This window comes from Atta cephalotes (assembly GCF_000143395.1).
Source record: "Atta cephalotes unplaced genomic scaffold scaffold00050, whole genome shotgun sequence".
NCBI lineage: Eukaryota > Metazoa > Arthropoda > Insecta > Hymenoptera > Formicidae > Atta > Atta cephalotes.
In genome coordinates, this window is record NW_012130114.1 from 1,015,061 (window position 1) to 1,033,243 (window position 18,183).

Genomic DNA, 18,183 nt, shown 5'->3' on the forward strand with positions numbered 1-18,183 from the left:
AACTGCTATTCAGTAAAAAATAGTTTATTATATAGGAAATTGCGAAAGTTTCATAATTAAAAAAATTTTTTTGAATTGGGAATCTTCCCTTATTGATATACATATTTAAATCATTATATGCAAAGAAATAATATATAATATTGTCTTTATAGATGACATTGTGCGCCAAGACAATAGCAGCAATGACTTCGCTCATCATGATGTAAGAGAGATCTTCTAATTTATACATATATATATGTATACATGTTGATTGTAAGGATTGGATATTGTTGTTAATAAATTAAATATTTTAATGTATTTATTAATTGTTTTATAAGAAGAATGTAGTGTAGTATATGTTTATAAACGTATCGTATGAATTATCTATAAATGATTGAAAGAATATTAATTGATAAATTCTTTGATTAATTGAAAAATTTCTGATAAATTGGAATTCGATTTTTTAAATCAAATATATCAAAGGAAGTTATTATTTATTGCGACATTAATTGTATTATTATACGTATACATAGTTCCTTAAATAGCCGACACTAATCATATAGCGCTATTCCTGATCAAAAATTGAATTGAAAAGTCTCTACTATTTTGCAACTTTCATAATAGTTTATAGTTAGGTAACCGGATACACGCTTATGCAGCAGTTTTTAAAAATTAATATTTCCTCGTTGCGAAAATTGCAAAATTGTAGAGGACTTTTCGATTCAATTTTTAATCAGGAATAGGGCATGATTAATGTCCGCTATTTAAAAAACACTCTGTATACATATAGCTAAAAGGAGTAACAGAATTATTGACACATTTTAGATATATGAATTTCTGAATTGACTGAACAGAATAAAAAATTGTTTTACAAGATTAAAGTAGACGTAAAATTAGAAAGTGGGGCAAATGATTTTTACTAAAAATGAAAAAAAAAGTTGAAAATTTGTATTTTTTAGTTCGTAGACCTATGTAACATAGACATTTTCTTAATATAAAAGTTCTACCCTAGTAAAAATTTCATTACAAATGATGGATGGAATGTGCATTTTATGTATACAGTATATCATTTTAATTGACGCATTAAAATATCTCTTGAACAGTGAATTTTAAAGAAAAATGTTTCAGACAAAAGTTATATGGTTTGGAAGGGGATATAAGATGGTACTACTGATTTGATCTTAGAAAGTTATTTCATCATTAATTTCTTAAATGGAATTCCATATATTTCATTGCATATATATTCTTGTAGTTTATCTTGAAAGCTTTCCAAAATATATAATTAATTATTATAATTAAGTTTATTTTCATTAAGTATTTTTTGAATTATAAAGTTTGCAAGTTACAGTACCGCCGGCATTAAGTATTATAAGGTATTCAACTAACACGGTTAAAATCTTTAATGTTATTCAAGATCATGATTTGGATAACATTTGTCAAAATTAAGATCATTGAAGATTGTTCCTCTTATTTTCATTTTTACACTAAAAATTACATTTCTACATAAAAATGAAAATAAGAGGTACAACCGCCAATAATCTTGATCTATAGTATTTTGGAAAGCTCGAGATAAATTATAAGAATGCAATAAAATATATGGGATTCCATTTAAGAAATTGATCTTTACGTGACCTTGAAACAACTTTCCAAGGTCAAACCAATAGTCTTATGTCCTCTTCCAAACCATATAATTTTTGCCTACAAAAACATTTTTCTTTAAAATTCACTTTTCAAGAGCTTATTTTAATGCATCAATTAAAATGATATGTATGATATGTATACAGGGTGTCCTGAAAGTTTTTGCCAATCGCTTTTGTGTAAATAGAGCAGACTAAACTGAGTAGAAAAGTTCTCTACCATTTTGCAATAGTTAATGTAATACTGATCGTTAAAGACAGCCGAATTAGCGCGTCCGTTCGGTCTACTAATACCAAAGTGTACACCCATTGATGGCTCGGCATGCGAGGAGTAAGAATAGTTTAGCAGGCACGCCAGTCAAGTCATAACATGGAGGCTCGCGTGCGCGGCGCGAGGTGCTTGATGCCAGGCAGTTCCCACTCCCAACGCGCCAAGTATTTGCGATGGATATTCGGTGCTTTAGAAATTAATATCTCGATTGCGAAAATGGGGAAATGATTGAGAACTTTTCGAAAGCTCACTTTACTTTTCACTCTAAAAAGGTTCGTTCATTCTAAAACGTTAACCCACGGTTTTTTTATACTTATACTACATATCAATTTTAATAATTATGGTAAATCATTATGGTTAATTAAATAATATATTTTTTATGCGTGTCATATACGTATGTACATACTAGAATAATTGTTATTTTAACATTTGAAATTTAATTAGGATAGGAGTTCAACCCTAAAACGGTTGAATATCTCAAAAAAATAATATCATATTTTAAAAAATTTTTTCAACAATTTTAACCCGAGCTACCGGAGCACGGATAGACGGCAAAACACCTTTGTAAACAAAATTCGACCGACGCTCTAATTTTTAATTAATTTAAAAATTTTTTTTTAATATGCTCAAAATTGAATGAGTTAAAAACCCATTTCGCGTAAATTTTGATCATGGTTGCCGATCCAATGAAGTGAGCAGAAGAAATCAAAATTACACGATATAATGAATATTTATTGAACTGTAATCAAAATTTACGCAGAATGAGCTTATAACTCATCATCAATATCGAGCAAATAAAAAAACTTAAAATTGATTAAGAATTACAGCGTCAGCCGAATTTTTCGCCTATATAGAGATAAACCAAAGTCGTGGAACCAACTGTTTACCCCCCCCCCCCCCTCCAAAGAAAATTATCGATTGCATGCACGTTATAATCAATTATAGATATGAAGTCGCTAATTTTCTCACAGGATAAAAAGCTGGTTCCCCACAACTCTGGTTCACCTTATATTGTGCCTCTGCACAGAGATTGTTGGCGTCTGAAAAAGCTTCTAGTAAACAATTATATTCTCAAAATGCCGATTGAACCAAGTGCGGAGTAATCGAAGAGCCGCGATCATCGAAGGCCTTTGCGCTGAGCGCATAGCAACGGAAATAATTCGATTCTTTGGGTACCCGAGATCAATCGTTTATGACGTTGTAGCAAAATATACGGCTTTAGAACAATCAAATGAAGGTTCTAGTACGCCAGCGAGGAAGAGCCACTCAAAAGAACGTACCGCGAGGACCCCCGCAGTCGTTGAAAAGACTCAAGCGCTAATTTCGGATGACCCAGGGCAATTGTGAAAATTAACATCGATTGTTGGTGTAAGCGAGCCAACAATACATCGAATTGCCGAGGAGGACCTTTGATACAAATTGTACACATTAAAGATATGACAGATGCTCTCTAAGGCTGCCAAAACAAGCTGAGTTGCTCGCCTCAGTTCCCATTTCCGATTCTGGCTTTCCAACAACCCAGATTTAAATTCCTTGGATTACTACGTAAGCACAGTTGAAAGGGTCACAAACAAGTCTCGACATCCCAATGTAACATCATTAAGGATCGCTATTGAGGCAGCATTCGTCGACATGGACAGCACTATGTTACAGCGTGCGTGCGAATGCTTCCGACCGAGAATAGATGCCGCCATTCAAGCTAATTATATCAAATAATTATGCTCTTTAGTGATTCCCCAAATACTATGTAAAAGGATTTTTTGTAATATTATTATTTAATTATTTATTAATATGTATATAATATTATTCATAAATATTTTAAAGAAATTGTTCAATTTGTCCAGATTTTGATGACACACCCTATATAAGTGTAAAAAGCCATGGGTTAGCGCAATGAACCATTTTAGAGTGAAAACTAAATTGAAAAGTTTTCAATCATTTCACAATCATTTTCACAATCGAGATATTAATTTCTAAAGCATCAAATATCCGCCATTGCAATTGCTTGACGCGCTGGATGTGAGGATTGTCTGTCAAGCGCCCTGTGCCGCACACATCGCCGCGAGCCTCCATGTCATGACTTTAGCGCGCTTGCCAAGCTATTCCCCACGATCCGCGTGCCGAGCCATCAATGGGCGTACACGTTGGCATTAACAGGCCGAACGGACGCGCTTATTCGGCTATTTTTAACGATTAGTATTTCGTTAATTGCGAACATAATGATTGCAATTGGAAATTAATAATAAGTTTTTCGCACAGGGGCAGAATGGACTAAACTGAAAAGAAAAGTCCTCTACCATTTTATAATTGTCGCAATGATTAACGAGTTATTAATTTATAAAAATAACCAAATTTGCTCAACCTATCGTCAAATACAAGCGCGCGATAGGATAGGACCGCTTAGCGCGGTGAGGCGCACGTTCACTAGGCACATAATTTCTAGACCCGGCAATTGTCGCTTATAAACAACATGCTTAGCAACGACGCGCCTTTAAACGTTAATATCTCGTTAACTATTGCGAGCATTGTAAAATAGCATAGAGGACTTTTCGATTTAGTTTGCTCTACCTGCTCAGGACGGGTGGGGCCAAAATTTGGCCATCCTGTATATATTGTATATAGTGTGTATATATATATAGGATATAAATTGCCAAATTTTGGTTAATCTTAAATAATTTTGTATTTAAATATTATTAACTGTATAGAAAAAACTACAAGAGACAAAAATCATTAATTTTTTTCTCATATTATCTAAGAATTTTTTCAGAATTTTTTATCAACTTTTTAATACTGCGCTTTTCTTACTTTTCCAACATGAGAAAGTACGGTTTTAAATGGTTTCTGAAAAAATCTGAAAAAGTTTTCAGAACTTTATGAAAAGAAAATAAATGATTTTTGTCTGTGGCAGTTTTTTTATAAAGTTGATAGTATTTGAGTAAAAAATTATTCAAGACAATATTTTTAGTAATTAATATCTTGTTAACTATTGCGAAAATTGTAGGGTACTTTTCGACTTAATTTAGTCTGCTCTATCTACACAAAAGCGATTGGCCAAAACTTACGGGACATCCTGTATATATACTAGGGTCGTTTGAATGTTTGAATATTTTGATGAGCCTCAACATGAAAATGGTATTACTCATAAAAACTCTGGTATTACGATCGTACATTTTTTTTGCAAAATGCCTGTGAAAATTGTAGCCATTTTGGACGCTCAAAACTACTAGTTTAATATTCGTTTCTTTTCTTTGCAATTATGGATAGAAGCAAGTGAAAGATAAAAATTTTATTATAAACAATGCACATTCTATCCATTTTTTATTTTTACTTCGCACTTGCTTCTATCCATAATTGAAAGAAACACATAGTAAAAGTTAGACAGAGTTTATGAAATAACAAATTTGATTTTCGTTGGATATTTATAGAATTCCGACTTTTTCTTTTTATGAACTGCATCCCTCTCGTGCCAACGTCACACGCAACAGATGAATTTCTGTAGATTGTAATCTACTGTATCTAGGCTATATTTGGATTCTCACCCAAGTGCGACTCAGGTATCACTTCTTGCTATTTTAAACAAAGATGACATTCGGAGAGCACTCGGGTAGAAATCCGACATGTTTCTAGGACATCTATCAGCATATCAGCATCTATAATCTTTTTTTTGCAATTGAAAAAATTGCTTACTTCTGTCTGTAACTTGTATGTATCGGATGCTGACCATATCTTACCGTAATTGCAAATGCCACATCCACCTGTATGCAATGTTGAAGGCATTTGTTTGCAACATTTGTTTGCGATTCTTGTCTGTTTCTGTCTGGCTTGTGTACGCAACGGATGGTATTTATCCATAATTACGGATATTGTATTCATTTGCATTTATTGTAGGTCAATATTGCATAGATGCAGATGAATGTGATATCTGTAATTGCGGATACCATTCTTCATCTGTATTTGTATGCCATGATCTATATATGCTGAAAAATCGATTAAAACCGATTTAAAAAATGTCCAAATCGAGCGGGATTTTTGCAAAAAATTCGGTATTAGAGATTTAAAATAATCAAATAATGTGCGGTGATCTACTTCAATTCAAAATTATAAAATTCCATAAGTTATAATTACTCTGCTCAAAAAAATTAAGAGATCGCTATTTCTCAGCGAATTTTTGCCCATTTTTAAACTGTAATTATTCTGTAAGCGAATAATTAACGTAAAAAAAAAGATTGAAAAAGGATTTTATAGAACTCTTTATAAGTTTTTGTTCAATTTTTATTTAGTTTAATATTCAAAGGCGGTGTGAGCTTTCAATAAGAACATATTTGAGACATCTAAAATCTTGAAGTTTGCAGTCTTCTACTGATTAACAAAAAAATTAACAAACATAATCATTGATACTATTTCAAAGTATGGATTTTGCACTTTCAATTAAAAAAAATCTTTATCCTATATCGATTATTTAGCAAGATATGATCATTTTTAAAATAACTCTTTTATGATTTTAGTGCGCGTATGCGTATATGGAGTGTATGTGTGTACATGTAGATCTTTTATCATTATTTTCTTCTTATTAAGAAAAGAAATGAATGATTATTTTTTGAATAGTTACTAATAGTTACGTTGAGTAATTACAGTTTAAAAATGGGCAAAAATTTACTGAAAAAATGCGATATCCTAATTTTTCTGAGTAGTGGTTTTAATACAATGCTTAATTTTTACACGATTTGAAAAAAATGAATCATATTTAAGACTTATTTTAATTGTAAGGGACTAGTGGAATAAATATAATGAAAATGTTCTCATTTGAGTTGTTTTTTTTTTTTTAAAGATAATTTACATAAGAAGACGTTTACATATCAAATTTTTTAATTTACATTTTAAATTTTTATATGGAGACTAAGTTAGAGTAAAAAAACAATTTTTTAAATAATTTTCCAATTTTAACTTATTTTTTTGTTAGTAATCAAAAGTTAAAAATCAAAAGTTCTGAAAAATTAATTATGCCTGTATAGATATCAATGAGGATATTTTTTCTTTTTTAACTTGTGATTAGCAAAATATTTCAATATGGAAGTTTATAGATATTATTCTTGAAGCTTCCACAGGTGCTCTCTATATAAAGATTATGCGTTTCGCAAGTTTTCTCCGTGTCCAGATCCATTCTCTTGGAATGTTAACATTTCGTGAACTTTGCAACTTCCACTTCGTCGGAACGAGGAGCAGCTTGATACGAGAAGTATTATATAAATATTATAAAATATTAGAGAGCTATAATAAAAATGTATCGCTCATTTTTTTTTTTCAAAAAATTAGCAAGATAATGTAAATTTTATTTTTTTCAATGTGACTCATTCAAAAAATTTGAAAAAAAATAATTTTGTTAGGAAGTTAAACAGAGATTCACATGCAATTTTTTTTAAGGTTGTAGATCAAACGTAATCAGGATGAAAAAAATATTTAAAAGTTATTTTCATTTTTCCAGAATCAAAATTCGCATCAAGAAGGATTAAAAAGTATCCTTATTAATATCTAGATATAATTGATTTTTCAAAATTTTTTTAGAATTTTATTTGATTTTTTAATAAGTTAAAAAAAAATCAAGAAATAGAAAAAATCGTTTTTTCGCTTTTGGTCTCCATATAGAAGTCTAAAATTTCATATGTAAACGTCTTTTTATGTAAGTTATCTTAGAAAAAAAGATTAATTTAAAAAGCCATGGAGACATTTTCATTATATTTATTCTGCTAGATTCCTTTTTTTATACGAGATATTTATAGTACAATGATTTTTTATTTGAAATTACATTTTTAATTTAGTTTTGGAAAACACATTTATCTTAGTGGAACCTAGGATCTCTGAATTACGAGTCTCCTTGTGAGTCTACGTACTATATCATTTCTTCAATTGATGAATGCATTATTTATTATCTATTTATTTTATAACCAGCAGGCAAAAATAATTCGATATTTCACAATTTAGAGGATGACATTGGAATATCTTTCAATATAATATCAATCTGATTCCTTAAGGACAACAGTAATCCGTTACTATCCGAAATTGTATGATTTTGCGTATGGGTTTCATCACGGTAAATAATTAAATCCGTTTTAATGCAGTTGAATTCGAATTTATCATTCACAAAAGCTATTTTAATAAAAAAAATTTCATTATTTCACACATCAAAATGCAAATCGATTTTATGTGATGCGAGTTAAATTTGCTGTTGTTTTGAGTCATAATTAAATTATAAAGTCTTTATTTTTCTTTGTCAACTGCATAACGTCTTTACAAAAATACAATTTGAGCTTTCATCCTTAAGTCGTTATTGTTTATCTAGATGCTACTTCCAATTTGAATGTATTTTTAATGTATTTTCCATGTAATCATATATATATTTTTAATGTACACACATCAGTTTCTAATTATATACATCATTCTGTAAAATAATAAATGTCACATTCAAATATGAAAAATTACAATTAGTTCTAATAAATCGTTCAATGTGTCGTACATAGGATAGTATCAGAAGATTATGTATCTAACTTAATAGTTTTCATAAGCAATGTGAAGAACAAAGTTATTCACGTAATTGTAAGATATTATTATTAAACATTTATGCAAACTTTCAAATACATTTGAAATTCAATAAATATAACTTTGTAATAAATATAATTTTCTTTCCTTATTTATATACCTCTTCCTCCTCCTCCTATTGCTTGTGGCCGAGCGTGATGACTTCTCTCATATGTAGTGTGCACGCTGGTTATACAATCATATGGGATTTATAGTTTAAAGTCGATTCCAAATGATGAAATTTTGTTAGAGAAATGCTCTTGGCAAAGATACTCTCGTTGCCATTTCCTTCCAAAAGAAGATACGAGCGTATGAAAATATTTTTAATTTTACTGAGAGTCAAACCCAGGTTGTTCTCTAATATAACGGATCAGTGCGCTGTTTGTTTTACCACGCTCGCTTTCATTTAGTCGAATATACACATATAGTCATTTAGTCGAATATACACATATAGTCGAATATAATATTCAAAAATTCGATTGTGAATCTTGGATTAAACCTAACTACAATCGAGTCAATATATTAAGAATGAGATATTATTAAAACTGATTGAAATTACAAGTAATCGCTGAATTTAAAATTGAAATGGATTTATATTGTCTTTTCTAGCAAATCAAATTCAAATGGATTACTGTTGAAAGTCAGACATCTAATCTTTCCTAATTACTCTGCCAACGATTTTATCCTCTTAGTTTTATCTTTTAAGACTATTATTTCCAAACTCGTTATTTATTTCTGCATTAATCTTTTCTTGTACTTATTATTAAAAGTCCTGTATTCTAGTCTTTACATTTTAAATAATAATCTAGATAACACAGAAAGTTCAAAAGAGTTCAAAAAGAATTCAGTCATATGTTATCAATGATACAAAAAAATTCTTTTTCTGAAAAGAATTTTTGTTGCATCTGAAAATGAATTCAGAATTGATGACATATCATTCTTTTTGAACTCTGTGCTATCTGGGAAACGTGTGTATTCTCTTTCTGATTATTTATATCAATTATTATTTCGAGATCTTTCCGATCTCTTGCGTTAATCTATACAAAAGTGATAGAATCACATACAATCAAGAATTACATACAAAAATTACTGATTTCATTGATTTTTGTAATTGAAATGGATTTAGTGATTACAAAAAAAATACACGTTTCAATACACAGGCAGATTATTTTATCATGCATTCATCCAGATTGATTTTCGATTAGTAACACCTTATATCAGAATGTAATAACTTCGGATTGGAAATAATGCACAAAGGCGATATTGAAACCGATTATGATTTGTCTATAATTAAAGCCGATTATTCTTTATTAATCTAAGCACCGAGCACCGATTATGAACCGATTAAAACCAATTAAAATCGATTAAAATATATTTCAATCGATTTTAATCGAACATTTTCGTTAAGGGCGTTGCGTACACAAAATCCAGACTAAGGACTTCCAGGTAAGCGAGCGAGGTAATTGAACATGTATATGTTGTTGACTCGCTGCGATTAATTCATTATCTCATCAACCATCCTATTACTGGGGATTATTCACGATATTCTTGTACTCTCTTTCAGAAGGCAATTTTCTTGATTCTTTTGACAAGAAGTGTAAGGAGAATTGATATCAGTGTTGGGTAGTATTTCTATACATGTATTTAGATATATGTATTTAGATACATGTATAAAAATACATTTTGTATATCTAACCTGTATCTGAAATACATTTAAATTTGAGTATTTGTGTTTGTATTATACACAGTATCTGATTATAATATTTGAACTGATTTTCAGGTACATTTTCAGATAATTTCCTTAGCAATGATATGCACGATTCCATTACATGTGTGATAACATCACTTCTGATTAAGGCCTATACAAATATAAGTTTGTAAAACTTAACAAATAATCTCTGGAAAATCGCTTATCGTAAATTATTTTACGATATAATAATTGCAAGTTTTTCCAATTTCATTTTTACTTGCCGAGTTTTCGTATTATAATTGGAGTAATAATGTAAGGATTAAGTATTATTAATGTCGAAACTCCAGTTTTTGTTTGCAAAAAACAATATATAATGTATGTGTTGTTGTCGAGGCTTTTTTTAGTTATTTTATTAGATTATATTAAAATTTAATTGTCTTCAAAACATATAATAAAATCATAATTATCATCAAACAATAAAAAAATGATTATATAAATAATTTATTTAATATGTTCTTTAATATTACCATTATTATAACAAAATTTAATATAATTTAAAAATATCTGATATGTATCTGAAGATACTTTTGAAATATCTGTATCTATTTAAATATATAAATACATTTTTGTACATGTATCTATTATCTGTATATAGATAGATAGATTTTCACACGTGTGTATTTGTCTGTATTTAGATACATTTTACTAATTGATATTACTAATTAATATTACATTAATTATATTATTATAACTATTACTAATTGATATTACATTTGTCATACGAATTAATTGGCTGCAGAACAGAAAGATTCTTAAAAAGTTTGTACGATAAAAAATTTTTTCTTTCTTCTATTATTAGCCAGGCAGCCTAGCGGGTTGAAACTGGACCATTGATGTTTGTCTGAGATCGAGAGATGGTCCCGCAATATTGTATACCGGCAGAGAAAATCTGCATAAATTCTGTCATACGTTATATATTTGTTATATATTATATATCCTTCATATTTCAAACTTATTTCGTTGTTCTTTGTGATATGGTCTTCTAGAAAATTCTAGTAATTATCGATGACATCTAAATGTTTGTTAGCGTTTATTCTTTCTCAAAAAAAGAATCCATGTCATATACAAACATCCAGCTATCTAACGGCTATGAGTCTAATGATAGACGGCGAGAGCGCGCGAGTGCGCCTCAGAAACTACAACAGATCTAGTCGCCAATCGCGCTCGCGGATTTTCTTCCGCGCATAATCATAGGATTCCTTTTTACGAAGGATTGCCAATCACTCTTGGCGCCCGCGAGTCACCTCAAATTTTTAATTATTAGAGCCTTCTCAATTGGCAATTAACGAGAAAGTGCCTTGTCTTACCAGCTGATAAAAAGGCGAATCAGCTATCGGCAGTTCTCTCTTTTCGTTAGTATCAGCCGAGAAAACCGCTGAAATAAGACCGCTGAATAGAATTCTTAATCTTGCCAGACTTTCACATATTTTCTGTCATGAGTCCATTCCGTCTGAAATTCAATTATATGTAATGTGAACTGAGTAAAATAAATTTGTAACTGTGCATAAATCTGTGAACTTTTGTGTCTTTTTTGTGGCGTTACACCAGCATTATTTGTCCGCTCTCTTTATTCGTATTTGTCGCGTGCTCTCGAACAATGTCTTTGGAAACTGGTGCTTTGATATTTATATGTTTTCGGCTTGCTCCAAATTGTATTGAAAATGGCTACTACCCCCCCCCCCTCATACCCCCCCCCCCCTCACTACCCCCCCAGACGCCTACTGCCACCTAGCGGTAGTCGCGTGTCATAGGGGAGCGGGAGAAATTAAATTGGAAAAAGAGATTATTGGCCTTCCTGAAAGCCAGGATCAGGTGGCAAAGCTTGGGAGTAGGGTGAGAAAGAACGGCAAATAGGTCTACAAATAAGTTCTGACCCTTTTTTTACAGAAAATTGATATTTATTTATAAAAAAATCAAAGCACATGTCAGTCTTGAAAATAATCTCTATTATCTCTATTATCATTGATTTTATGTGAATTGATTTTTATATATTACGTAGTCTCCAGAAACGCGCGCCGAAATGATTTTTTGGTCTTGAAAACGCTAACTCTACTAAAAAACTAAACTACTGCAGTAATATCACAAATTAAATTGACTAGCAATTTAATAAATGTTTATTCGTATCTTTGAAATGATTTTAATAATGTTGAATAACATATTAAAATCTGTAAATAATTAATTCTTATTGAGAAAAATATTATTTCGGCTAGGAGTCGAACCCAGATTTTTTGCATTCCGTGCGAGCGTTCTAAGTCTTTAGACTACCGAGCGTCCTAAGCCTTTAGATTCTCGCACGGAATCCAAGAGGTCCGATTGCGACATAAAAATCATATCCAGTGGAATGTCTGTTCAATCAGTGATAACGGAGCATAAGTTGCAGCATAAACATGACTTTTTTATTAGGATAACTAATTAAAATTTTAATTAAAATTTTAGACGAAGAACCTGTTATATAATAATAAGCATTTGATTTCGGAAATATTAAACATCAAAAAACAAAAAAAACAGTCTAAATCTACAAACAGATACTGAGGACCTCATAAAGCTTACATACCGTTAATAAACAAATTCTGATATTGCAAGATTATTTTATTATTCGTCAGTCAGTCGTTTGTCTCTCGTGACAGTACAAGTAACATATATGTTTACCACATTGTCTCATTTTAAATACTTTTTCAAATAATAATTATTGTCTCTATACAACATTAATTTTATATTATGACTAACTTTTTTCTACTGCTAACTAATATCGTTATTATTTTATTATAAATCAAAACATTTAATAATATAGAAATTGCCGAGCATTTTCTCGGCACGAAACTTAATTTTATGACTAGTTAGATGAATTATTTCTATCAGTGTGCTGCATTTGTTCGAATTTTTTTCTTTTAATTTATTTTTAATTTGATCTTTTACCAGAACATCGGGAAATTTTAAACAACTGGTCATCCAGCCGTTTGTAAGAAATTTCCGTTTCTCTGCAAAACATCGCTCTGGTCATCATTACTATGTTTATAATTTCATCTATCTCTTCGACTGCGTTCAACTATTGTAACTTATACATATATGACTTGCATATCTGAAGAAGGCTCAATCGTGAGACCGAAACATGTAATATATATATTATTTTTAATTAATTACAGAGTGTTAATAGTAGATATATTTCTCGTTTGAGTTTTTATGTTTTAAAATATTTCGTTATATTTAACTCTTATGTGTCTTGTATACTCTCGATATTGTTTCATAAAAATGAAAATAATAGATACAACCTCCAATAGCCTTGATCTTAACAACTGTTATCAGGACATCCCGAACAATATTCAAGAGGTTCGTCGGATACCTTGCGTAATGCTAATGTCGGCGGTGTCGTTACTTTCAAACTTTATAACTCAAAAAGTATTGGAAGTACAAATAAGTTTCCGCCGTTTTTTATCAAAAATTAAGCATTTATTGTGAAAGAACAGTACATAATGTTTTATTCAAAGTAATCGCTAGCCATTACTTTTTCCCATCTTTCTGGTAGATGGTGTGGATACCGCGTCGGAAGAACGCTTCATCTTTTGAGGCTATCCAATCATCGATACAATTTTTGTATCTTCATATGATGTGAAATGCTGCTCAGACAGGCTATGTGTCATCGATCGGAACAAGTGGTAGTCGGAAGGAGCAATGTCTGGAGAATAGGGCGGGAGGGATAGAACTTCCCATTTGAGTGTTTCTAAGTAGGTTTTGACCGGCGCCGCAACATGTGATCGAGCATTATCATGCAGGAGAATAATTTTGTCATGCCTGGAATAGTAGTGGGCGTGTTTTTCTTTGAGTACTCGGCTCAATCTCATCAATTGTCTTCGGTAGAGAGCTCCAGTAATGATCTTGTTCGATTTGAGCAACTCATAATACACGACACTAAGTTGATCCTACTAAATACACAATATGTTTTTTTCCAATATTCGGCTTGGCTGTCGATGTTGAAGCATGACCAGGTGATCCCCATGATTTCCTCTTCTTTGGGTTATCGTAGTGAATCCATTTTTCATCACTAGTGACTATACGATACAAAAAAACCCTTTCGTTTATGCCTGGCAAGCAGCATTTCACATGTGAAAAATTGGCGTTCAACGTTTCTCGGCTTCAGTTCATATGGAACCCAAGTTAGTTACTGTTGCTGTTGCCTGCTGTTTGGGGACTTTGTTGTGAGTCACCCTGGAAGGCAACACCGTTGCCTGAGGAGTATGGACTCCTACTATTGAATTCGTATAGGATATTTCAAGGAGCATCTCCACCATAGTCTGTCTGCCTCGTTTGGGAGGAGCCAGGACCTCTGAAGTGGGGAATTTGGTCGGATCGCAAAAGATCCGAAGCATCATTTGGCATTCTACCTTCTACTCGTCTGTCAAGCAGTAGCGAAGGTCGAGATTTAACAACATTCGTATTTGTTTTGTTTCCAGCTTCTTCACCTACAAGAACATCATACCTGTTAGCACTTTCGAAATTATGCTTCCCCATTAATTCCGTTTTTCTATTAGAATACGGAAAATTACATAAGTCCGAATTAGAAGCAAGAGCTTGGAGAGTCATTGTTCATGATTCTTCTAGTGTCCGTAATTGAAGTGCTTTCAATGATTGCCATGCTGATGATAGTCTTGCTTGCAAATGATGAAGCGAGATGGTTCCCCTGGCAATTGATGTACTTGAGAAAGATTCATTAACAAGTTGACATGTGGCGTTTGCATGTCTTTTCTTACCGCAGTGTAAATATCTGGATTCGCTTTTGCACATCTTACTGATGTAACCAACACGATAGCATGTGAAATAGATTCGCGGCTTGGATATGAATGGCCGGTTTATAAATCGTGTCTAATCTTAAAAAAAAATATTTTCTGGATTTGACCAGCAGTCACCAGCAAATTTGAGAATTCTTGAGGAGACGTATTCAATTTTGCTATCTTTTATACTTCTGTTGATTGAATTTCTAGGACTTCAGCTTTCGACGATTCAATATATTTCTTAAGCGTGTTGGTGTCTATTTGCTGTGGAACATCTTGAATGATGCCTGTCCTAAGGACTCAAAATGGAATAAAGGCGCGCAGGTTATGTTTAACAAAAACTGGATTGTCTATTATTTATTGGCTGTGGATCTAATCTCTATGAGAATTTTGTCTTTGCCAAATTTTTGATTTCCGTTATATCTGAAATGTCCGATCTAGATACAGATGAGTGTAAAGTGTATAACACTGTCACGGTTATGGGAATACACATGCATACACATACACAGGCCCACGTTGTGCCCGCGTATCTCCTTTTTCTTCTAATTTGATATGGCACTCGCCGCTAAAATGGTGACGATTTCGGCCAGATAAGAAAGTCGATAGTGAATCTGAAACATCCAGGCAAAGAGGAGAGAGAATAAAAATCTCCCTTGCCCCAAATCGCGTAAGCACAATAAATAAAAATCATACTTTTAAACTTAATGATTTATAAAATAGGCACTAGTTAAACGACAGAGTGTAGACGAGAGATTCTGGATTATATGATGAATGTCTATCGAACTCAAAGGAAAGTATTTCTCTACATAGTTTACTAGATTTGCCAGTACACCTATTGTAATAAAAAAAGGAAGTGACATCCTGCTTGAAGTTCTCAAAAACATGCAAGAGAACATACCCTTCCGATATAAGCTGTGAGCAAGGTTGTAATGATTGGAGTGAATTCTGAAAATAATAATAAGTTTTCCCCTTTGAGCTTTTTATTATGGAACCATGATTTAACAGAGTTGTTCCTGTGATAAGTATCATATAACTGCCCTTTGAACGTGGCAGAGTGATTAAAGGCTTGAAACTTATTTCTAAAGGAATCTTGAGATAATACTATAAAATCCTGAAAAGATAAATTCGGATCGATGACCATGTAAAGCAGCTTGTCTTGTGAATCGGTTAGCTTTCTCGTTGCTCCAGATGCTTTTATGTCCAAGAATCCACACCAAATGTAGTGAAGTCGTGCTTGGTAAGTTGGCAAAGTTGATCCTTTGTTTCATGTATCAGGTAACTGGCATTCCTGAAGTGGTGCGACTCCCGAGATGCCTCCCAGGACACTAATCCGAAAAAATAATTCATCATAACATCAATCCTCGATATGTACAATAGCATAATGATCCAAGCCTCAACTGAGAACACGTAAGCCTCAGCGGATAGTTTATTCTTAACAACTAAGTTGAGCTCTCTTGAGTAAACACTTGCTCCAACTTTATTTTCGAACTTAGACCGTAAAGAAAAGAAGACTCATTGCAGAATATTTAGCAGATAGTTCTTGAATTTGATATTCTATCATTCATATTCTTAGGCAAAGTGATTATGGAGTCATCAAAATGATGCACATGAGTATAGCTCCCCAAGTTATAATTGAAAGCGGAGGAATGGATCAACCTTTATACATACTTCATTGCATATTTCTGTATAATGTAGTCTCTTAGCATTGGAATCGAGCTAAGGACCTGCTACCTTCTGACAACCAAGTTTGTTACACGTTCCAAGTATTCAAAGCTCTGTAGAATAGGGATATCCTTTCTGACTAGATATTTGTATATAAATTTGGACGACATAAATCTTAGATGAAGAGGAATTCCCTTCAGCTATGAGAACATTGATAAGCATTGATATCCTAAGTCCGAGGGCAATGCGAAGATTCCTGTTGACTAGGCATTCATTGTGATTACCCTTAAGTTTGAAAATTTGGCAGCCATATTTTATGGCTGAACTTAAGATTTCTCAATATAATCAAAGAAGTAACCTAGGATGCGATCTCCATTTAGAGATAGTATATTAGTGAGAGTACGATCCTTTCCGATGAGGAATTGCTCTATGCCTTTGAACTTGAAGTCTAAATGCTCATTGTCGAAAATGTTCTGGGAATATCCAAGTTATTAATGCAAACGAGTTTGGAAAATCATTCTCGGAAAATCGTTCCTTCTTTTTGGTGAACAATACTCATTGCGATTTGGAGGATGATAATACTAGGCCTCTATTCCTCAAAAAGCTAAAGGATGATTGTATTGAATTCCTCGGTACTTCAACGTTACGGTTCATCGAAAATAGCAAATGTTTGCATATTGAAGGAGCAAAGTATCTTTATGGAGGTAATCATTGATATCTGCACAGTATAGATTAAAAAATAGAGGACTGAGTGTAGATCTTCGAGAAGTATCTTTCAGAGAGATAAAAAAATCAATGAGTTCACATATGAAAGAAATATGTCTTTCAAAAGTAAAGTCATATATAAACTTTCTAGTTTTTGCAGACATGTCAAATTACAACAGACCCGCCATCAATACGGATGGAATAACATTATCGAACGCAGCTTCGATATCCAGAAAGACAGAAAGAATAATAGCGTTATCAATGAAACCGCCCTATATACAAGGTGTCTAGAAATAATCGCCAAATACAATATTTTATGGACAGGTATCCATAAAATTAGAGCAGACTAAACTGAGTCGAAAAGTCCTCTATCATTTTGTAAATTTCCCTAATAGTTAATGAGATATTAATCCTGAAAGATAGCCGAATACACACATGCTCGCCCGGCTTATTACTGCTAAGTATATATGCCTACCGATCACTTGGCGCGCGGGTCTTAGGAGTTGGGGATTGGTTGGCAAGCGCCCTGCGCTGCGCACACCGCCGCAAGCTTCTATAACTCAGACGGCGCGCTTACCAGACTATCCCCGCTCCCCATGGCTCGCGCGTCAAGCGATCGGTAGGCGTATACATTTCGCAGTAGTATTCGGCTATTTTTTACGATTAATATCTCGTTAACTATTGGGGACTTACAAAATGATAGAGGACTTTTCGACTCACTTTAGTCCGCTCTACCTGCCCATGAAATATTTGGCGATTATTTCCAGACACCTTGTATAATAGTTGATATAGTTATATATGTATATATATATGTATATATATATATATATATATATATTA

The 18,183-nt window shown here is 32.4% G+C and overlaps 1 protein-coding gene across 1 annotated transcript in view; it reads left to right on the plus strand.

Annotated features, from left to right (window-relative positions):
* LOC105622945 (rho guanine nucleotide exchange factor 11) overlaps positions 1–18,183 on the plus strand; it is a 343,184-nt gene that overhangs the window by 306,445 nt on the left and 18,556 nt on the right. Inside the window, exon 23 of the mRNA XM_012204353.1 lies at positions 153–202. Within this exon, the coding sequence (XP_012059743.1) occupies positions 153–202 (50 nt within the window). The remainder of the gene's footprint in view (positions 1–152; positions 203–18,183) is intronic.